Here is a 23,999-nt window from a genome sequence, read left to right as displayed (position 1 = left end):
CAGGAGATATAACGATTTTTAGAGGCAAATTCAATTTTTTCCCAAATTTCGAGTTCAAATTCCCCCAAAACCGGGAGTTCTACGAAGAATCGGTGAGCGATGCCATAATTTACGATCTCTGATTAGCCGATTTTCGATCTCACCTGAAAAATTTTTTGTCCAAAAATTTTCGTAAAATTTTCTATACCTGACCCTTAAAAATTTTTTGAAAAATAAAAGTTCTTTCATGGGAATATTGTGTCATTTTATTGATTGATTCGACTATGTAGATTACGAAAATGCTTGCAGTTGTGCGGTCAGTACATTATTTCATAAATTAAAGGCAAAAATATGAAACTTTCAAAGAAAAAATTGATAATTTTCCCGAAGCTGCCACTTCTTCTGGCCATGGACTACGCACTTGAAACTCCACTATGTTTCAGAGCGGAACTTGAAGTTTGAAAACGTTTTTATTTGAGGGATCTGTGACGAATAATTCAGGAGATATAACGATTTTTAGAGGCAAATTCAATTTTTTCCCAAATTTCGAGTTCAAATTCCCCCAAAACCGGGAGCTCTATGAAGAATCGGTGAGCGATGCCATAATTTACGATCTCTGATAAGCCGAATTTCGATCTCACCTGAAAAATTTTTGTCCAAAAATTTTCGTAAAATTTTCTATACCTGACCCTTTAAAATTTCTTGAAAAATAAAAGTTCTTTCATGGGAATATTGCGTCATTTTATTGATTGATTCGACTATGTAGATTACGAAAATGCTTGCAGTTGTGCGGTCAGTACATTATTTCATAAATTATAGGCAAAAATATGAAACTTTCAAAGAAAAAATTGATAATTTTTCCGAAGCTGCCACTTCTTCTGGCCATGGGCTACGCACTTGAAACTCCACTATGTTTCAGAGCGGAACTTGAAATTTGAAAACGTTTTTATTTGAGGGATCTGTGACGAATAATTCTGGAGAATAACGATTTTTAGAGGCAAATTCAATTTTTTCCCAAATTTCGAGTTCAAATTCCCCCAAAACCGGGAGCTCTACGAAGAATCGGTGAGCGATGCCATCATTTACGATCTCTGATTAGCCAAATTTCGATCTCACCTGAGAAAATTTTTGTCCAAAAATTTTCGTAAAATTTTCTATACCTGACCCTTAAAAATTTTTTGAAAAATAAAAAATCTTTCATGGGAATATTGTGTCATTTTATTGATTGATTCGACTATGTAGATTACGAAAATTCTTGCAGTTGTGCGGTCAGTACATTATTTCATTAATTATAGGCAAAAATATGAAACTTTCAAAGAAAAAATTGATAATTTTCCCGAAGCTGCCACTTCTTCTGGCCATGGGCTACGCACTTGAAACTCCACTATGTTTTAGAGCGGAACTTGAAGTTTGAAAACGTTTTTATTTGAGGGATCTGTGACGAATAATTCAGGAGATATAACGATTTTTAGAGGCAAATTCAATTTTTTCCCAAATTTCGAGTTCAAATTCCCCCAAAACCGGGAGCTCTACGAAGAATCGGTGAGCGATGCCATAATTTACGATCTCTGATTAGCCGAATTTCGATCTCACCTGAGAAATTTTTTGTCCAAAAATTTTCGTAAAATTTTCTATCTATACCTGACCCTTAAAAATTTTTTGAAAAATAAAAGTTCTTTCATGGGAATATTGTGTCATTTTATTGATTGATTCGACTATGTTGATTACGAAAATTCTTGCAGTTGTGCGGTCAGTACATTATTTCATAAATTATAGGCAAAAATATGAAACTTTCAAAGAAAAAATTGATAATTTTCCCGAAGCTGCCACTTCTTCTGGCCATGGGCTACGCACTTGAAACTCCACTATGTTTTAGAGCGGAACTTGAAGTTTGAAAACGTTTTTATTTGAGGGATCTGTGACGAATAATTCAGGAGATATAACGATTTTTAGAGGCAAATTCAATTTTTTCCCAAATTTCGAGTTCAAATTCCTCCAAAACCGGAAGTTCTACGAAGAATCGGTGAGCGATGCTATAATTTACGATCTCTGATTATCCGAATTTCGATCTCACCTGAAAAATTTTTTGTCCAAAAATTTTCGTAAAATTTTCTATACCTGACCCTTAAAAATTTTTTGAAAAATAAAAGTTCTTTCATGGGAATATTGTGTCATTTCATTGATTGATTCGACTATGTAGATTACGAAAATGCTTGCAGTTGTGCGGTCAGTACATTATTTCATAAATTATAGGCAAAAATATGAAACTTTCAAAGAAAAAATTGATAATTTTCCCGAAGCTGCCACTTCTTCTGGCCATGGGCTACGCACTTGAAACTCAGAGCGGAACTTGAAAGGACCCGCACGTTTAGTAGGGAAAATGGCTTTCCGTGAATTTGGCTGAATTTTTGATATGTTGTAGTTCTTGATGAACTGATCAGAAAAGTCCTCAGCCATAAAGCTCAAAAATGGACAGTTTTCGAGATATGGAGCTTTGAAAATGGAATTTTTGCAATTTTCGGGGTTTTTGCTCATCAATCAGGGAGCTCTCATTTCTGGTTTTGATGGAATTTGGATGTTCGGCGGCCAGAACCCGACTGCTGTGCTCACATTGCTAGCGTTTTATGGTTCCTTGGTTATGCTCGTCATAACCAAGGAGTCAAGTATCCAAATTCCGATTTATTGAATGATCGATGCTGCCAACAGAATGAATCAATGATATTATGATTTGATGAGGTAGTATCCACCCAACCAAAGATCGAGTAGTTAAATAGGAGTTTACATGGCGTGAAAGGCTTGATTTTTCTTCTTATTTTTGAGATGATTTGTGATTGTGTTACGTTCGTTGATATAGTTTTATGTTATCAAATCATTAATTTTGCCCCCGATTCGATTCAAAATATTCTAAATGATTTCTTGCGATTGCTAATATAATTTTAAAAGTTTTTTGTTTATTATCATTATTGTTATTATTATTATGAATGTTACTCTCATTATTATATTGTTTTTGATTGATCTACTCATTCATTTTGCCAACGATCATATTATTAGATAGTATTCATTCGTATGTGTGAAGTTCAAAAAGTTCATAGAAAAAAAAAATATTTTCAAGAATTCGTGGGTTAATATCGGAAGTTCCATTCATAGTTTGCTTTCAACACTTGGATTTCTATATTCTACCAGGATAGTACTATATCGTATCAAAACTGCAGACATTTTCACGGATTCGTTTGTCTGTGAGATGCTATCATCAATTTCGAGACATTCTGAGGAAAATGTCTTGGTACCCCATTGTCAGATTATCGAGATTTGTGAGAAACAAATCACATATCATATGTAAATGACATCAATAGTGATCACAATTGTTATCCCTGAGGATATATGATAATGATTTTCCCATTTTCCCCCATTACAGCTCGCGATGCCTGGTTATGAACATTTCGGCTAACATATTTGATATTATTGGACATCAGATATATGAGGATTCAGTTATTAAAAAAATCTTAAAAAAATCTCACAATATGTCGTTTCTCGGTCATGTGAATTATTCTGGCGTCATCTTGTGGCATGGAAAGATGTATGGAAGATCTTGGATTTTGTATCTCATTTCATAGCCAATGTGGAGCAGTGTATAAAAAATTATCGATGGCGGTGCCTAATATAACCAAGGAAGATCATTTCTCAGTCGGGTTCTGGCCGCCGAACATCCAAATTCCATAAAAACCAGAAATGAGAGCTCCCTGATTGATGAGCAAAAACCCCGAAAATTGCAAAAAATCCATTTTCAAAGCTCCATATCTCGAAAACCGTCCATTTTTGAGCTTTATGGCTGAGGACTTTTCTGATCAGTTCATCAAGAACTACAACATATCAAAAATTCAGCCAAATTCACGGAAAGCCATTTTCCCTACTAAACGTGCGGGGTCCTTTGTAAGAATATTTTTTCGGGTTGACTAGAGATCACTTGCATCAAGGAACCTCATTCCATAAGGTCTAGATACAATTTTTGTCCTCTAAATGTGTGGAAAATTTTTTTTGGCTCGTAACCAATGTCAAATTCGGAATCTCAAACCAAAACCCTAAATATTTTTGGAGGTTGACTAGAGATTGTTTGCACCATAACATAATCCGTATTCCATATGGTCTTGATACAATATTTACGTTCTTGTGTGGAAAAATTGTATGCAAATTTTATGCAACTAAGCTTCGCTTTTTCATGTTAAGAATAATTTACTTCATTTATGAACGTCACAGCATCTATAGGATGAAGGCCGCACTAATGCTTAGTTTCATATACTTTCTTTAGATGTCACCACATAATTCAAAAAGTTTAACAATCCATAAATTTTATGCAAAGATGTTCCAGTATTGATTTTATGTATTGCAAATAAATCAAACCACGTATGTTCTAGACTTCTTTCATTGATCAAACCACTGATTGAAATCAAACAGTCTAGATGCAATGAATTGATATGTGGTGGATGCGCAAGATGCATCCACAATTGATTGAAACTAAATTTATTATGGAAACTTAAAACAATAAAAAATCACATTGTTGAATGAACAATAACATAGGCATAAAATTAATACAATTATTGTGTGTAGACTACATCACAGGTAATTGAATATGACCACAAAAATACGTTATAGACCGCCATAATCTGAAATATTAGTTGGGATTTAGAGGGGAAAGACTCTGATTAAAACGATACCTCAAAAAATTAACTGATTTATTTTATGATAAATAAGATCAAAGTGAGGAAAGTGTTTCCCTCTCCGTCATTGATAATTCTGGATGCCAGACATCAACAATTAAAACAAGGCGCGTATCTGTACCATTATGCCAGACTTCATGCTCAAAGCTATCGTCAAAAATCAACAATTTTCCATCTTCCCAGCTTCTAAAACACCGGTAAACGTAAATAAGAAAATTTTACTTGAATTGAAATATTCAACAAACCTTATTTCATCGCCCACCCTTATAAAAGTTTGAGGGGGTACCTTGAGGCCTAAATGGACTCTTAATCTGCAGTTCGTTGGACCGCAATGTGCCCAAACGTGCGTTCCGGGATGCATAACACTAAATTTTGTCTGACCCCTTCTACAGCCACTTGCATCAGGATGGCTCTCTATAATTTTACAAGTGAGTGGTGTTCTACGGCAATTTCTGGTATGCTTTCTACCCCTAGCGAACAACTCAAACTGTTTCCAATCTCCTGTGTTTCTAAGATTTTCTGATTCATCTTCAAAATAATCATTTTCATTCAGAGCAGACAATCCTTCATTTCTTATCACTTGCCAGTTTCTCATGAGGTCGTTGAATAATAATTTATAACGTATTAGTTGACCTTCTTCCCACCATGGTCTAGCAGTGAGACGAGGAACGTTATAGAGTGATCTTTGGTATTTGGATAAGAAAAGTTTGTGTCTCACACCATCTTCATATAACTATAAATATACCTTCAGAATTTTTTTGACAGCGAATTTTTATACATTACCTCAAGAGCTTTGTCTTTATGCCCTAATCTAAAGAAGGCATCACCTAGATGAAAATAAAATCTACCGTCTATAACGCAGGGATCTTTTGTTTCAATACCCCTTTGCATATAATAGACACCTTTCTTCAAATTGTTATCGGTGGTTTTCCATATGAAACCATAATGTACTAAGGCACAACCATCATTAGGCCATTTTTGTAAAACTTCTTCGAGAACTAAACGTGCTTGTTCGACCCTGGAAGAGTAATTAAATAAACATCAAAGATTATCAGTCACATAGAAATATGGATATTTGAAATATCTTTTTTTAGTTCAATTAATTCCTATGGACCCATATTCAAGTATCTTGGTTAGACCACGATACACGTACACAGTAAGTGTATCGTGAGTTAGACTAAAAAGGAATACTCTTGAGCTAACTTGGACTTGAATCGAGACCTTCATGGTGAAGTCAGCTGACTGCTACTAGGTCTCGAAGTTGGTCACTTTATGATACAAAATAGAAATTTTAAGGTTATTAAAATCAACTTATTTTATCGATCGGAATCTAAAACTATTATTAATAGTGTCAGATTCGCAGCGTATTTGCGTAATTTCCAAAATTTAAGCCAAGCGTGGAGAATTACTCGAGGTTAAAATCAATTCTGGGCGGCCAGCCATCGTGTATTGGATGACTTTCTAATGAAATGTGCTTGAGATTCTAAATTTTCAATGTAGTATCAGGCTCCGAATATCTCGATTAAGTTCGCTTATAATAAATCTTTTTGATTGATCTGGAGTTATAAAAAATGAACTTTTGTTTTCTAAAAAAACAAAATGTACTAATCTGATCGATATGAAATTTAGATCTTATTTTCAAAATGACAAAACAAATGCTAATGCAAAATTCCGTGGTAATCGTATAATTGGGAAATATTTCGATACCTCAGAATCTATTTTTAAAATTCATTTTGTGTGTATTTAGTTTTTATTCAGTAATTGAAGTACCTAGATTTCACACGGAAAAAATAATCGAGTTGATCTGTACAACAGAATATCTTTCGGACAAAGTTAATGATCTCTTTCGAAATTTGTTGGTTATTTGCAGGGAAAGTCGAAAAAATGCAATGATGCATGAAGATACAACAACGACAGAATTTTCGGGTTCTTTGGCAAGAAGACTCAGCCTTTGTATTTTAATAATCTGTAAATTTCGATGGAAAGGCCGAGTTTATTCGAAATAGACAAAATTGAATGTTCTTCTGTTAAAGACCTACAGTTTTCATTTCAAACTCGTGTTCAGAAGACTGAATCAAGTTTATATATAGAAGGAACAATCTGTACGAAATTTCGTGAAAAAATTATCTGAAAAAAGAGCAGCTCCCGACTTGAACGTTGGTACTTGTTTGTATTCATCTTTAGTATTCCAAAGGGGGACTTTTTGAACGGTTTTCTAAATACCAAGAAGATTTGTAAATTATGGGTTCTACCATAATATAAGGAATCCTTTCCTTATACTATGGTTCTACAAAGCATTTGGAAGCCCAATCAAACAATCGACCAATTAGTATTTAACACTAGTAATGGGTACAAACCTTCCTATCGTCAAATATGTAACAACTAGTTGATTTCTATACTTTGGTTCATCTGGAAACCGTTTGATCAATTTCAGGTGAACAGTGACTGCTTTCCCATATTTCCCTGCAATTTAAAGGATTTGTTTTGAATTCGCAAAATTTAAAAGGTGGGAAATAACTGTCATAGAATTCAATCAATAATACAAACCTCTAAACCTGACCCTATCAATACATCTCTCCATGGCATGCTTGTATAAGTCGTCGGGTACATTTTCGAGATCAGAAATTTTGAGGTAAGTAGCAACAGCTTCTTCAAGGAGTTCGTTGCTTCTTTTTATCTCGGCGAAGGCATCTAGTGCTTGAGCTAATCCATATAAACCTCTAGGGGAGGAAGGATACTTCTCAAGGATTTTTTCAAACATTTTTAGAGCTTTAGCAGAGTTCTAATACACCAAACACATAAATTAATAAAAAATAGTTATATATAAAAAGATCACTGCAGAAAAAATAAAATATCGTCAGATCGACCAAGCATTTCGTAAAGATGGTAAATTGTGCGGAAAACGAAACATTTGGTTAATCTGAAAAATTATTGTACCAAAACGTTCGTTTCAACAGAACACACATAAACATAGAAGCATTCAAACAACATTCCATCTAATGTTAATTATTCTAAAATTAATTACACTACGGAATTAAAAAGCAAAAATAACTATCAAATACAGAATGAAAGAACTGGAAAGGAAAATAATTGGATAGAGGTATTGTCATGGATATATCATTCCTAACAACAGAAAGAATAGAGAAAATCATAAGAATATTTGCGAGGATGTTTCAATCGAAGAATACTTTAATATTTAAAGCTCAAAGTTGACATTAACTCTTATTGAAATATAAGTATTCAAAGATCACGTCTCTATATTGTTAGTGAAAACGCTCTTAGTCCAATTTTCATCAATCTTCTATTGATCCGATTTTCGCTAAATTGAAAGTCAAACCACTAAAGATATTCAAGACTTATAGATGAGCGTTTTGAATGTAATCTATATCTAATCTATCCACCTGAGAATTTGCAAGAGTTAATATTTTCTACTAACTCTTGCAAATTCTCAGGTGGATACATTAGATATAGAATTTTACATTCATGATTTCCCTGAACTTTTCGTTCAGGGAAATCTTGTAAATTCACTTTATATCAGTTCAATTAATATTATTTTTCAGATTAGCAAATTGTCAATTCCGCTTCAAGTAATTTGAAAAACTCTTAATATTCCGTGAATTTGTAGTCCATGTTTCTGAATTAATTCAAGATTTAACTTACATCAGGCAAATTTTTTTGTGCTTCATCAAGATCCTTTCGTATGAGCCAGTCATCTTTATTTGTAATGCTGGAATATTCATAGTCATTATTGTCATCTGATAGCCTGTCTGAGTCTGACTCCTCCTGATCTATAGAATGCGTTCTACCTGAAAACTTATACCGTAAACAACATGTTCTATACTCTATAGTATAGGTATTTATACATCATATTTTCGATATTGCACTATAGAAACAAAAGTTCAAGTCTTATTTCCTGTGCTAATATATTTGCTTCGATTTATATATTTGCCTTGCTCGAATTAACATCTAAGAAGCAGTTTATGTGAATTTTTGAACGAAAAATAAATTATTTAATTATTTATATATATATATATATATATATATATATATATATATATATATATATATATATATATATATATATTTTATTTATTCGGTTCACACCTTGTATACTGGTTATAAGAATCCCTGGTGATTTTAAACCTTTTGCCTCCAGTGAAAAAAGGTAACCGAATCATTGAAAAAAAAACATGAATAAATTAATTAAATCAAGAGAAATGTTTTAAGGTACCCTGATCATTTGAAAACTACCTTTAGGTTCCAATTTAAGACTTCCATATTTAGCCTCTAATTTCTTCATTAGCTCATCATCATCCTCTTCTTCATATTCTTCTTCTTCATAATCCTCTTCTTCATCATCCATTTCTCCTTCCTCAATTTCCTGCTCAATTTCTTCATCCTGACTTTCTTCCTCTTCCTCTTCAACTTCTTCTTCCTCTTCTACTTCTTCTTCCTCGATATCTTCGATACTCTCGATTTCATCATCACTTCGTGTTTTTCCGCGTTCATCACCCAATTCACTTTCTGGTGATATTGATCTTGAGTAGCTAGAGCGTAATTGCTCATATTTTGCTTTTACAACATCTGTTACCACTTGATTCTCGTTACTTGCAGCTTCTTCATCGGAGTATTCTAGCGCAATCAGAATCAATGAGAAAATTAAGATTGCCGTATTATTGCTCATAATAAATTTTTACAGGCGTATAATATACCTTCGTTTGCATATTCCACATCTTTCTCGATTTCTTGCAGAGGTGGAGGTGGTATAAGAGTATTTCTTCTCGACAAATCAATTTGAAACTCTTCTTTTTCAAGGTTTGCCTTAGTATCATCATCGGGCGAATCTTTAAACCAGAGCTATTAACGTATGGTAGTTTCCTCTACTGTTCAACACTGAAAGCCTTCGCACAATCACAACAGTTATTGATGAGATATTTTGGTGGTGTTAGGTTAAGCAGAGTTGTAAAGTGGACATTCACAAAGGTCTAAGAATATAAAGTATCAGGAAATGCAATGGATGTTAATAACATAAATAAATACTTAGAAGCAAATGCCATTTCGTCTATGTTCGTTTCAGTTTACCATAAGCTGAAGCGTTGTCAGACCACAGTTAATAAATTATTTGATGGAATTTGAAAATTTTGATATGAACAGCTGTATTTCATGATTTGTTTTTTGTAATTCGTAATTCAATAAAAAAATTTCGAGATGAGTCTATTGCTTTTGTCATGTTTGTGAAATTTTCATTTGTAATTCATGGTCTGTTGAAATACTATTATTGACTTTCTTGCGTTTTCGCAGTCAAAACACCAACATGCATGTACTAACCAGATTTCCATTTTTTTACCAGAACAAAATGGCCAACTGCCAAAATGGCTGCTCCAATTATCGCTTTAACAATCACTGCAAAATATTTAAATTATAATAATGCATTTCCTGATTTACAAAAGTTATGAAAATTTATAATTTCGTTCGAAAAATTCATACCGTCGATTCGGTTTTGTCACTTTTTGCAAAAGGTCATAAAATCACCAATTTTCAAACCTGTTTTCAATTGTTATCGAATAAATATTTACTTACTACTTAATTTTCCAATGTTATCGCTAACTCCGGAGGTTTCTGGGATATCATTTGGGGAGTCCTCTTTGGCATCTTCTATTATTTGGTCCTATAAAATATATATTATCCATTAGAGATATGTTAAACTAGTGCATAATTTCAATGCTGAAAACTTACAACCAACACTTTTTCTCCTTCTTCATTTTCATCCTTATCATCCTGTGGTTCATCAGAAACCTTCTCTTCAATTTCCTCTCTTGATGATTTCTCTTCTTCGCTGTTGACATCGTTATTTTCAATTTGGTTTGAAGCTTCATCTCGACTATCTTTGGCTTTATCTTCATCATCGAGGTCTACTTTTTCTTCTTCGCTTTCTTCAATCTTAGAACTAACAGAACGTAAGTTTTCAACATCTTCTTCTTCGCTGTTGACCTGATCTTCATTCTCGTTTTCCGAATCGCCCTGAATCTCTTCAGTATCCTCCTTATCATCAGAATCTTCTGCCGTCCCTTCTTCATCCTCATCTTCTAGATATTGCTGCGAATCTGTTACGTTATCTTCTTCTTCGTCTTCTTCGGACCTAATAACTTCTTCCTCCTCTTCTTCCTCAATCGTTTCGGAATCCGCTGGTACCTCTTCTTCCTCTTCGGTTTCATCCTCTTGTTGCGATTCCGTTACATTATCATCTTCATCTTCTTCAGAAATTTCTCTTCGGTATCTGTGTCTTCCAGTTTCTAAATGCCTTTGATATTTCTGTTGGGGTTCTTCTGGAGATTCTTCCTCTTCTTCTGGGTTCTCTTCACTTAACGGATTGCTTAGGTTATCGTCATCGAAATGTTCATTGTCATGGTCATCCAAGGTGTGCTCTTGTTCTTCACTAGGCTCGTCATCTATATGCTCATCATCGTGGTCGTCTAGAGTATGACCATCGCTCTTCTCATCCTCTTCGTCATCGAAATGTTCGTTATCGTGGTCATCTAAAGTATGGTGATCATCGTGTTTGTCATTGTCGACCCAACCTTCAAAAATTTGAGAGTATCTTGACTCTGTTTCAGCAACGTCCACTGGAAAAATGAATAGGGATTATGTGAAGTACGAGTGCGGTGGATTCAATAGATTACTTACAGTCAGTGAGACCACGGTGTTCTGTTATAATAAGTCCAATTAAGACTATTAGAGCGGAGAAGAGAATGAAGAATACGATTTTAGCGCATATTCCACCTCCAGTACCTTCTTCTTTGTGGACATGGATGTTCACGTCTTCCGTTAAGTCTTTAGGGTAAAAAGCTGGCGGCACTGATTCATCTTCTGCGAAATGTAACTTTAATTTGTATTTTTTTTTTCATTTTCACTGTGTTAAAAAAGTATCGATTGAAAAGCCCACTCAGAAGGATTTCCGAAATTCTTGTCGTTACACATATTGATCATAACAATGTTAATCAGTGTGTTTGCGGCGTTCAATTTTCTCATTTCTTTTCTAGTGTGTTTCGCGATGTTCACGTGAAAATATCTGAATAATAGAATATCTGTTTACAATATAGATGAAATTCTTAGGATGGAGCGCTGGAAATATTAAATAATTCATAAAAGACGAACAGATTGCGAAAAAAAATTCATGAATTTTAAAGAGATGATGTTTCTTTATATAGAGAAAATGTTTCTCAACAAATTTCATCGACCAACAACCATATTACCCCGATTTAGTTCAGGCCGACTTTTCTCTCTTTCGAAAACTCAAACTGATTTTTCATTTTGAGTTATAAGAAGACAAATTTTTTATTTTGAGTTCTAAGAAGACGTCTAAAAGAAAATATGTGTCGAGTATTAGAGTCGATTCCTGAAAATCCATTTAAAAAATGTCCAATGAATTTGGATGGAAAATACATAGAAATTTTATTATTCTGATGTTGGAGCAAGATCTCCAGGTCTTTTTTTGTGACATAATTTTATATATACAGAACACAGAAACTTGGTTTATCTCTTCAAAAAAAGTTACGTCAGAGTTTGAATCGAAAAGTAGAACAAAAATCACTGAAATGTAGAAGAATATTTGGTAAAAGTCATTACTATCCTTTAGTATTCAATGAGGCTATATTGAAGAGATTAGGTGACCTTTTTCTCATTTTGTTTTTTTCTAAATAGTATGTAATACTTTTTACACATTGGGAGATATTTTGTAATATTAGGTCTCCAAATTCCAAGATTTGGTCTTGAATATCAAAGTCTGCTTAATTGACTTGTTCTAGAGATTTTTTTGATTAAAAGCTTGAAAAGCTCTATTATCTTTCGTATATGATAGAAACAATTGAGAGGAAGGTATTTGAATATTTTTTCAATTCTGTTGTTCAGTTGACCATTGCAATGAGAACTCTTGGAATTGTACCAAATACATCGCAAACGAATTATTTCCAAAAAAAAGGTTCAACAAGTAGACACGTGGGGATCGCGATTAAAAATAACTTTGGCGAAACTTTTGGGGAAATTCGTGTTGTCCTTACCTCTTTTGCGTTTCTTGTCCTTCCTCTTCCTGGGCTGGACATCGCCGGACATTATTCCAGATGATATTCCGCTAACATAAAACCTGGATTCGTTTGATGTCACTACACCGTTAATTTTCTGTCCGTTTTAGAAGCCTAACTGAAAGAATTAGTTTTAAAATAAACTAGGTACGACAAGAGCCGGTCCTAGCCGATGGTCTGGAATAAAAATAACGAGATATGAGATGGAGATGGTAATTTCGGTGCAGAAGTGAATAATTAATTTTGACAGGAAAAAGTTTATTCTATTTCAAATAGAGGTTTACTAATTTGCTTCTGAACTCGAAGGATGATTTGACATTACGAAACTTTCTTTGATATTAAATAGAATTTATTTCATTTGGCTGATACACTCTGTAGATATTTAGAGTTCGTCTATATACATATTGACCGCGCATCTCTCCCAAATGAAAATTTTATTTTCTTCTCACGGAAAATAGGTGTCTACACCGCTGAAATTTCAGATAATTTATTTTGACGATATTCCTATTTGCACATAACGAAAATTTTCAGAAATAAAAACTTATAGAATTTTTATAAATTCCACCTGATCGGAAGTTCATTCTATTTCGAATAGAGGTTTACTTATTTGCCTCTGAACTCCAAGGATAATTCGACATAATAAAACTTTTTTTTATATTAAATCGAATTTATTCCATTTGGCTGGTACACTGTGTAGATATTTAACGTTCGTCTATCCACAAATTGATCGCGCATCTCTCCCAAATGAGAATGATTTAATTTTCTTCTCACGGGAAATAGGTTTCTACACCGATGAAATTTCGGATGATTCATTTTGACGATATTTCTATTTGCACATAAGGAAAATTTTCCGAAATAAAAACTTATAGAATTTGTATAAATTCCACCTGATCGGATTTCTCCAGAGGCTGTGAAAAAAAATTATTTTTAAAATTTGATTCCTTAAGTTCCATCATTTGAAATTGTAATTAATGGATTATAAAATGCTGCCTACGGTAAAGTTTATTGATTTATCGACACATTCTTTCCAACATGAGAGAGAACTGTAGAACTATTGGTTGAAAATACAGTTCAGTTCATACCACCTCATGATGTTGGAAAGAGATGGAGCCACTATATTTACTCTCCAATTTTTTAGGGGGAGCTGTAATAATGTTATATAATCTAAATACAGTTCAAAATATGATTGATATATGAGTAGAGCAGATTGCGATTATTTTTCATCGAACTTTTTTCAATAGCTATTTCAGAGAAGGAGGAAGTGAATTTGAAATAAATTTACCGCTATGCATTGAATGAAGGATCTTCCGTTTCTTCGTTGGGTTGAATTTTTTTTTCACATACCTATCATTGGTGTAAAAAAACTGAAACCACCACCAATTTCGCAGTTTTTTGTTTGAAAGAAAATGAATGGCGGAAACTGCAACAAATTGTACGTAAAGTTTATTATTTTCCTCCGTTAATATTTGGAACAATAAGGAATAATATATATATTAGAACCCTGACATTATACAGGATGTCCCGGGAAGAATGCGACAAACGGATATCATGAATGAAGGTCATCATGGAGGACTCGTATCAAGAGGTTTCAATCGCCTGAACGCCTTCGTTTGGGATATACAGGGTGATGTTCATCTTAAGAGTGACATTTCACAATTCAATAACTCTTTAACCAATCGACCAAATAATTTCAAATTTTGGAGTTTCTTCGCCCCTGTACTATCGCATTCCTTCAATATTACCGAAATCGAATAAATCCGATCCGGATTAGGAAAACTTCAGATATTTTTTATTTTCCTGAATATTAGATCACCCTGTACATTTCATTATGTATTTCTTCCGTTTTCCTAACCACAAAGAATTAATTCATATTAAAAATTCTAAATTTCGTTGCAGAAGAATAATTAATTTTGACAGAAAAAAGTTTATTGTTTTTCAAATAGAGGTTTTCTTATTTGCTTGTGAACTCGAAGGAGTTTTATAATGTCGAATTCGACATTATAAAACTTTCTTTTATATTAAATCCAATTTATTCCATTTGGCTGGTACACTCTGTAGATATTTAACGTTCGTCTATCCACATATTGATCGCGTATCCCTCCCAAATGATAATGATTTAATTTTCTTCTCACGGGAAATAGGTATCTACACCGCTGAAATTTCGGAAAAATCATTTTGACGATATTCCTATTTGCACATACGGAAAATTTTTAAATTTCACCTGATCGGATTTCTTCAGAGGCTCAGAAAAAAATATCTTTAAAATTTGATTACTTAAGTTCCAGCATTTGAAATTGTGATTATTGGATTATAAAATGCTGCCTACGGTAATGTTTATTGATTTATGGACACATTCTTTCCAACGTGAGAGAGAACTGTAGAACTATTGGTTGAAAATACAGTTCCGTTCATACCACCTGATGATGTTGGAGAGAGATGGAGCCACTATATTTACTCTCCAATTTTTTAGGGGGAGCTGCAATAGTATGATATAATCTGAATACAGTTCAAAATAACATAGAGGGCATTACTTCCAATAAACCTTTCGAATCGGTAGAGAAAATGAAACCGCTTCCAAAATTTTTCCTTTTCGTTTTGGGAAGTAGATATAGAATCGAATTGAAAGAGCTTTCATCCGCTATTCGAATGATATTCGGTAACCAAATTTGTTGCTATAATATTGCATTGATCCTCCTAGCCCGGCACTGCACGATCTATGAAATTGGAAGGCAAATAATCATGTGATCAAATTAAAGCTCGAAAACTTCATACATTGCTTCAAGAATACTGAATGTAATATTTTTCATCACTGAATCGGGCGAATCGGTAGTTTTTAGTTATAAATTTAAAAGTTTCGAATGTTTCAATGGGATATTTATTTGTTTCAACTCTAAGAAGGGATGAGGTTAAACCTAGAGATGCACAAGTTTGACTTGAATGTTTGAGATTGACTTGATTCTGACTTGAAATTGAGTCAAACTTTTTTTTTGAAAATTCAAACGGTTCGACAGACTAGTTTGAAAAATAATTTATTTCGTAGATATGCCTTGAATGGGTGAAAGATTTATGATAAATATAGTAAGTAGGTCCGAAAATAACCTACATTTATTTAAAACAACGTTTCATGTTGTTACTAACACAAATACTACTTGATCCAGAAAGTGTTGCTTCCTGCGAAAATTCTTCCTCATACAATTTGTTGTGGCTCTCAACAAAATGTCGTTAAATAACAAGTTTCATTATTGACATTATATACCGTTGTTCTTCATTTTTACATAATTTGCAATTTTCATTGTTTTGGAATCGCCTGCGGCAACATAAAAAAAAATCTGTATACTTCTTTTTCTTGTCGATTAATTTTGCCTCGTCTACAGATTTTTTCTCATAGTTTTTACATGGCGGGGATCTTCAAAATCAGTTTCACTTTGTTCTGATACGTATTCCGAGCTGCATGATAAAAGTTTAGTTTCAGACATTTCGAGTTCAGACACAAAGCACAAAACATGAAATATGAACCTAATATGCAAAATGGCAGAGTACAGGTTCAGACACGTTGCGTAATGAGATATTCAAACTTCAAACTGTTTGAAAAAGTTTGATTTCAAGCCAAACCTAAAGATACAGAAATCAAGTCAATGCAACATTTTTTTAGATGAAAAGTTTGATTTTCAAGTCAAGTCAAGTTTGTGAGTAGAATCGAACTAGTTTGACTTGAATGTATCTTTTATTGAACCTATGAACCCATATAAAACCATATCATAACGAATGGATATTTATTAATACCTATATTTCCAATCATATTTATATGGTTAATATTTCAAAATTAAAGGAATAACTGGAAATTCGTAATCTTTTATACCTACTGCCTGACATATTATTAGATTTATTATTTAAAAATTGATATACTAAAAGTATGTATTGCCGTAGTGAAAATAAAGAACTTATCGCTCCAAACTGAAGAATTCTTTCCTTGTTATCGTCCTTTCAATCCTTTCATGAAAAAAAAGAACAATTGTGGGAGTTCTTGAATGAGATTTATCATCTGGCCTTATAGAAACATCTATATTGAACGGTATCTTCTTAACACATCCACCCACTACAGCATGTGTTGATTTGAAGAGGTTTATTATAAACCTTTTTTGCCGCTATCCAAAAAAAGTTACCTGGTTGTTTGAAAAGTGAAATCCCGTTTCAGCTAACTGTTCCGTCATCCCCTGCTTGTTTGAACAGTTACTTTCGCTAACCGTTTCCTCTTCCTGTATTATGTTTTATTGATATATGAGTAGAGCAGATTGCGATTATTTTTCATCGAACTTCTTTCAATAGCTATTTTAGTGAAGGAGGAAGTGAATTTGAAATAAAACTACCGCTATGCATTGAATGAAGGATCTTCCGTTCCTTCGTTGGGTTGAAATTTTTTTTCATATATCATTGGTGTGAAAAAACTGAAGCCACTACTAATTTTGCAGGTTTTGTTCGAGGAAACATTAATGGCCGAAACTGCAACAAATTCTACATAAAGTTTATTATTTTCCTCCTTGAATATTTGAAACAATAAGGAAAAAATATACAGGGTGGCCATTTGAAAACGAAACAGACGAGATTACAGACGAAATAAAGTTTTTCGATAGAAATGCTCGGACAGGTCGATTTCTGTTTCGAGGGGGACAACTTAAGATGTAGGTTACGGACGCATAGCGCTTCAACCCTTGCTGCTACAACCCCCACCCCCAATTTTTGAATAGGGAAGATGAGGTGAGTGATACCTCAATTTGAAGGTATTTTTATACTGATTTCAGCACAGTAATTGTTTTTTCATTTTATGCATTAGTTCTCGAAATATTCATGCGTTAGTTAGTTAGGAAGGAAGCCACAGTCATGGTTGATTTGAAGCTCAAAATGTCGATTTTTCACAAAACACTACAAGTGCCATGAAAACACCACTTCATTTTCAAATACTTAGTTGAGAATATTTCGAGAACTAATGCATAAAATGAAAAAACAATTACTGTGCTGAAATCAGTATAAAAATACCTTTCAAATGAGGTATCACTCACCCCATCTTCCCTATTCAAAATTTGGGGGTGAGGGTTGTAGTAGCAAGGGTTGAAGCGCTATGCGTCCGTAACCTACATCTTAAGTTGTCCCCCTCGAAACAGAAATCGACCTGTCCGAGCATTTCTATCGAAAAACTTTATTTCGTCTGTAATCTCGTCTGTTTCGTTTTCAAATGGCCACCCTGTATATAGAACCCTGACATTATACAGGGTGCCCCGGGAAGAATGCGACAAACGTATACCATGAATGAAGGTCATCATGGAGGACTCGTATCAAGAGGTTTCAATCGCCTGAGTGCCTTCTTTTGGGATATACAGAGTGATGTTCATCTCATGAGTGAAATTTTACAGTGCGATAACTCCTTAACTTATCGACCGAATTATTTCAAATTTTGAAGTTTTGTCGCCCCTTTACTATCGCATTCCTTCAATATTACCGAAATCGAATAAATCCGATCCGGACTAGGAAAACTTCAGACATTTTTTATTTTCGTGAATATTAGATCACCCGGTACGTTTCATTTTGTTTTTCTTCCGTTTTCCTAACCACGAAGAATTAATTCATAATAAAATTCTAAATTTCTGTTTGGCACGGTCATACAGGGTGATCAATAAACATTCCCTCAAAAGTGACATTTTTTTAGTTCAAATTCTTCAATTAATCCACCGACTAATTTCAAATTTTGATGTTTTGTCACCCTTTACTATCGCCTTCCTTGAATATTTCTGAAATCGAGTAAATAAGATCCAGACTAGGAAAATTTTGGACTTTTGTATTTTCATTTATCGAGAATCTGAATTTTTAGTAATCTGATTTTGACTTAGTCCTCGGATTATCCTGATATGTGAAAATAACGGGAATTATTGATTCCATTCCTAGCGAATGGCGAACCGCAAAATTTCAGTCATAAGAGAATGTTTATTGGTCATCCTGGTGCCAAGCAGGAGATTCAGAAGTTTTAATATGAAATATTTTCTTGTGGTTACGAAAACGAAGAAAATCTTATTGTTCACATACAGGGTGATCCAATTTTAATGAAAATAGAAAAAGGCTGGAATTTTTCGGTCTGATTTATTTGATTTCAGAAAAATTGATGGAAAGTATTCGTAAAGGGTGAAAAAAACTGCAATTGTTGAAATAATTCTACCGATATATTCAAGATTTTTTGGACTATGAAATTTCCTTCGTAAGGGAATGTTCTATGACGGTGCCAAGCAGAGTTTTAGGATTTTGATTATGAATTAATTCTTTGTGGATACGAAAACAAAAAAAACCTGATATTAACGCACAGGGTGATTCACTATTCACGAAAATACGAAAGTCTAAAATGTTCCTAGTCCGGATCTTATTTACTCGATTCCAGAAATATTGAAGGCGATAGTAAAGGGTGACAAAACTTGAAAATTTGAAATTATTTGGCCGATTAGTTAAAGAGTTATTGAACTGTGAAATTTCACTCTTAAGATGAACATCACCCTGTATATCCCAAACGAAGGCACTCAGGCGATTGAAACCTCTTGATACGAGTCCCCTATGTTGACCTCAATGCATGGTATCCGTTTGTCGCATTCGTCCCGGGACACCCTGTATAAAATAGGATTTGTGGTAAACTTTTTCGCACACCTTTTGGAGTGTTTGTTCCAGGGAAATTGCAATTGACTATTTGACTTGAGTTCGTTAACATACAAATTGAGTTTCATGGTTCCAAAAATATACACATATTTCGTGAAAAAATTAAATGAATACGAATTTGAACAAGCAGACAATAGCGACTGCACGTCACTGCTTTTATAGGTTTTTAGTAAACGAAAAAAACGTTTGCGAAAAATTCGTAATCTGCTCAAATAATTAGCAATTGTTGTAAATCAGAAATGTGGGTCCGCTGCTTATTTATTCCTTAGGAAAATTGCACCCTCCTTTGTTAATTCAGTGAATAGATTCATACTTAGGTATATACTGACGCGTGTTGGACCCTACGGCTAAAGTTTCCCACATGCTGTTGAGATAGGGATGGCTAGACAAACCTTGTGGTGCATGTATGTGTAAAGATTTATTGAGATTGGATTCACAACAAAAGTATTCCTGATGGAATAGAAGAATCTTTACGGCAAACTCATTCGACACTTGAAACAAGCGGCTTTAATTAATATTGGATGAAAGATATTGATTTCTCGCAAATCACTTGGTGAAACATCTTAAATCATTCAGATAAATAAGGAAAATACACTTGGCTTTTTATCTCACAATTTTAATTTATGTTTTCGTATATGTTTGAGTTTTGAAAATGGGTTGAAATCCGAAGCATATATGTCAATAACATAAATTAATTATAATTGGTGGAACAATAAGGCAACCTTTATTTACAATTTCATTTATTCATCTCCACATTCTGAGCGATTCTTATAAAAAAATGGTGGCGACAAGGACTCACATTTTTCAAATATTTATGAAGAAGTTTTTTCAGAAAAAACTGTTTGCGGTTTGAACCAAGAATGTTCAGGGTGCTTATCAGAAGATCATGAACTTGGAAAACTCAAATTCGTCAAAACACTTGATTTTCAAGTTAGAACCTATATTTTTTCATTATTTCTGTCAATTCTACGTATAAAAAGAGGAGGTTACTTAAGCAAACCCTATACCTGAGATTAATAATTTGAGAGTTATCAAGGAAAAACTTTAAATGAGGAAAACCCGCAATTTATAACTGTGTGGAGTAGTCTGTGACTTCCGCAAAACACAGAAAGAAACTAAAATTCGATGTTTGACATTTCATGAATTATAAACAATTATTCGTAATTGAAAATTTTAATGGGCTTTTGAATTTATCAACAAACCCAACGCATAATTAATTAAAATTCATGAAATGTCAAATTTAGTTATGAAAACATCGGACCAACATGCAAATTTTCAGCAAAAAAAATTATAATAAGTTTTCCATAAACGTCTGATAGGCCATCGCGGCGAATCACCCTGTATATAAAAGAGGATCTATGTATATTATGTAAGGACATCACATTCAAACGGCTGCACCAAATTGGATAATTCTTTTAATGTTGTGTTCATTACAGTCATGAGAAGGTTTATACAACAAAATTTTTTAGGAAAAATAAAAAAAGGACTTTCCTCCGACTGAGCGAAAAATCAGTAGAGTTTTATTCGACATTTCGAAGGATGTATTTTGGGTTGGCTGATAGAACGTGCGAAGCCGGGGGGGGCAGTAAGAATTCAAATGAAAACAAAATGTATATGATTTGTCTGGAAAAATCGCGGATCTGAAAATTATTGGTTTCTATATCGCGTTGACCTTTCAAGTTTGTGAATCTATAACCCTTGAAGCTGAAAATAAGAAATATATTCATAACATTCGAGAAAAGCACATTTATCCGCCTATTGCGGAACCACAGAACTGTATATAGGTTCGGATGATACTCAACACAAAATTCCGTAAGAAATATCTCAGAAGCATTTAATTAATTTTTTGGATTCTATACATTCCAAAACATCCTGAAATTGACCCTCCTCGAAAAATTCCAAACTTTCACCAATGTAATCATGAATAAAAAAAAAATCGATGAAAATTCAGGGGGTAACTTCGACACATATCGTTACACCCCGAATTTCGTTGGAACAGGTCAAAGTCATACGAACGCCACACGTCTCACCCTGGCATTGTGAGAAAAAAAAAAGGGTGAGAGGGGCAAAATCGGACGTCTCAAGACCTTGCCACGTTTCAAGGTTTTGTTACACTTGCATAAAAGGGATATTGTTTTGTTTGTAAATCCCCGAATGGAATAAATGGTCCCATAGGCCTACGCGTGGCCTGCGGTGTGACGAGCGTACTAGAGCACTTCCCACGGCCCGCTTCTCCCCCTCTATTGCAGGGGATGTACACCCCCTTTACCTATCCCTCGTATTGCTAATCACCCGCTCGAAATGACACTATTTCGTTAATTCCGTGAAATCGACTCTTTTCATTGATTACCTTTCGTATCGATGCGAAAGGTGGTTGCATAAACGACGGACGAATTAGAATCTTCAGTTATTGATTGGACGATACGTTTTGAGAGTGTTGCAAATTAATAGAATATTAGAGGTAATTAGTGGTCATATAACTGGGTCTAATAAAGTTCTTTTTACAGTGAAAAACCACTGCAAGTTTGCCACATTGGCTTAATATTTTCTCTTTTATCGCAAAATATAGGTTGATTCTCAAAAATATGCCACTTATTAACTCAAGTATTATTTGTATGAAACTGAAGATATTATTTATTTTTTATGCTCATCAAATATTTTTCACCCGAAAATTACCAGCTATGAGAGAAAAATTCAGGAGACATTTTTCATCAAGATGTAATGGTAATTTCGAAAACAATTTTCGTCCCTCACCTAAATGCAATAAAAATTCGGATGAAAATGTGGAAAGGGTCAATTTGCACCCCGAAGAATTGACGAAACCAATTATTAACAGGCTGAAACACAGATCTTTATCAGTGTTGTCCATATTTAGAATTTCGTGATCATCCAATTCAACATAATCAAGGAATACATTAAAACGTAAGAATCAAGTCGTATCTTTGAAGGGCTATAACTTTGAAAGGGAGGTGAATTCGAAGTGGTGACAACAGATCTCAATTTTAATCACGGAATCATCTCCTGCATTTTTGACACATCTTTATCAAACACCCTGTATATCAGCATGCTTGATAGAAGTCGCGTTTGCTCAGATTCACAATAATGCAATCTTTTTACCGGAATTTCTCATGTATGTGTATTTGGCTTCAATATACCTATTTCAGTCTTCTGAACACAAAACTGAAGTCAAATCTTTCCGGTCTATGACCGGAAAACAAAGATTAACGTTAACACTCTCCACCTTAGTTTCTGTACAAAACGAAAAAGCATATAAAAATACTACAAGCAGGCTGAAATATTGTACTTTCCTCCTTTCAATGAATTCCATAATATATACACCAAATCATGGACGGAAGACATTCTGTATTCAAATTTGTCTATTTTGGAATAAATGAAGTTTTATTGAAATTTAAAATTTTTCTGTATTTCAGAAATTATAGAATAAAGTCGGCATATATGGAATACCAATCTCTTGTGGTGTAATAATATGGAAAGTAATGTGTTTGGGACTCCAATATCTGGTCAATGAAATATATATCTAAACAATATCAAATATCAAATTTGAGATGAAATTATATTTGATGATTTCAGATGTCCAGTCAAAAGAGAGGGTAATGAGAAATGGTCAAATGAACCTTATGGAAAATATGGAATGAAGCAAAAAGTACAATCAAATTGTTTTGCTATAATGTAATTGTTATCAAAAAATAAAATTAACCCAATAATATCTACGAATCACAAAAATCATTCACAAAAGTATCTTTTTCTTTACTAGTGCATGCTTCGTGAGCCCATCCCTTACAGATTTTCCTGCTTTCACTCATAGAAATTTTTTTTTTCAAAAAAACATGAGCTCATTCGTTATCAAATTTATTATTTCAGTCCCAGATTTTCTTTCTATATGGAAAATTCCATATTACCCGCCTTTTGAATTCGATTGATATTTGGGACGTAGGTCCATTGATTCATCTTTAAATTGATCAACAAACTCAGGTCCGTATTAGAAAAATATGGGACTTTTCACAAGCTGAGATTCAATACCCTGTATAGTGGAGTATTGGAAATATTCAGAAACAGCAGAAATTTTTCAATAGAGATCAGTAGATTTCAGTATTCCTTACGTCATTTAACTCATCGAAAATTTCGGCCAAAAATTTAGTTCAATAGTGAAATTTCATTTCACAATTTCACAACTTCTCAGAAAAAAATCGTACATTGAGAATGAGAAAAATTTCTTGTTCCACTGATTGAATACATACAATCACATGTATATATTGATATTCTTACAAATTCTGACAACCATTTTTCATTAAATAATAACATTTTGAGAAATTATTATTATCCTTCTAGAGTTTATTCGAGTAGGCTACAACAACATCTATGACATGAAATTTGACAACTACAACTGGTACAGAATTTTTTTTTTAAAGTTTTGTGGTTTCTTCTTGATATTGAGACCCATCGTAATAATGCCTCAGAAATTTTCGAATCAAGAATATGCTGATATGTTGGGTGTCTATTGTTTTTGTCACGTTAT

The 23,999-nt window shown here is 33.6% G+C and overlaps 1 protein-coding gene across 2 annotated transcripts in view; it reads right to left on the bottom strand.

Annotated features, from left to right (window-relative positions):
- Positions 1 to 4,695: 4,695 nt before the first annotated feature.
- Positions 4,696 to 23,999, bottom strand: part of LOC123685768 (aspartyl/asparaginyl beta-hydroxylase) — a 60,705-nt gene continuing 41,401 nt past the window's right edge. Inside the window, exons 2-14 of one of the 2 annotated variants that reach the window (XM_045625638.1) lie at positions 12,752 to 12,949; positions 11,379 to 11,561; positions 10,431 to 11,317; positions 10,275 to 10,362; positions 10,023 to 10,097; positions 9,407 to 9,538; positions 8,946 to 9,326; positions 8,355 to 8,500; positions 7,242 to 7,476; positions 7,052 to 7,157; positions 5,478 to 5,712; positions 4,940 to 5,427; positions 4,696 to 4,880 (exon numbers count right to left, since the gene is read on the bottom strand). In XM_045625638.1, the coding sequence (XP_045481594.1) occupies positions 4,730 to 4,880; positions 4,940 to 5,427; positions 5,478 to 5,712; positions 7,052 to 7,157; positions 7,242 to 7,476; positions 8,355 to 8,500; positions 8,946 to 9,326; positions 9,407 to 9,538; positions 10,023 to 10,097; positions 10,275 to 10,362; positions 10,431 to 11,317; positions 11,379 to 11,561; positions 12,752 to 12,803 (3,159 nt within the window). In that variant the 5' untranslated portion in view covers positions 12,804 to 12,949 and the 3' untranslated portion in view covers positions 4,696 to 4,729. The remainder of the gene's footprint in view (positions 4,881 to 4,939; positions 5,428 to 5,477; positions 5,713 to 7,051; positions 7,158 to 7,241; positions 7,477 to 8,354; positions 8,501 to 8,945; positions 9,327 to 9,406; positions 9,539 to 10,022; positions 10,098 to 10,274; positions 10,363 to 10,430; positions 11,318 to 11,378; positions 11,562 to 12,751; positions 12,950 to 23,999) is intronic. The other variant, XM_045625639.1, reaches the window with a different exon arrangement.

Source organism: Harmonia axyridis, chromosome X (assembly GCF_914767665.1).
Source record: "Harmonia axyridis chromosome X, icHarAxyr1.1, whole genome shotgun sequence".
Lineage (NCBI taxonomy): Eukaryota > Metazoa > Arthropoda > Insecta > Coleoptera > Coccinellidae > Harmonia > Harmonia axyridis.
The sequence above is the reverse complement of the archived record's forward strand: the minus strand, read 5'-3'. Positions and strand labels throughout refer to the sequence as shown.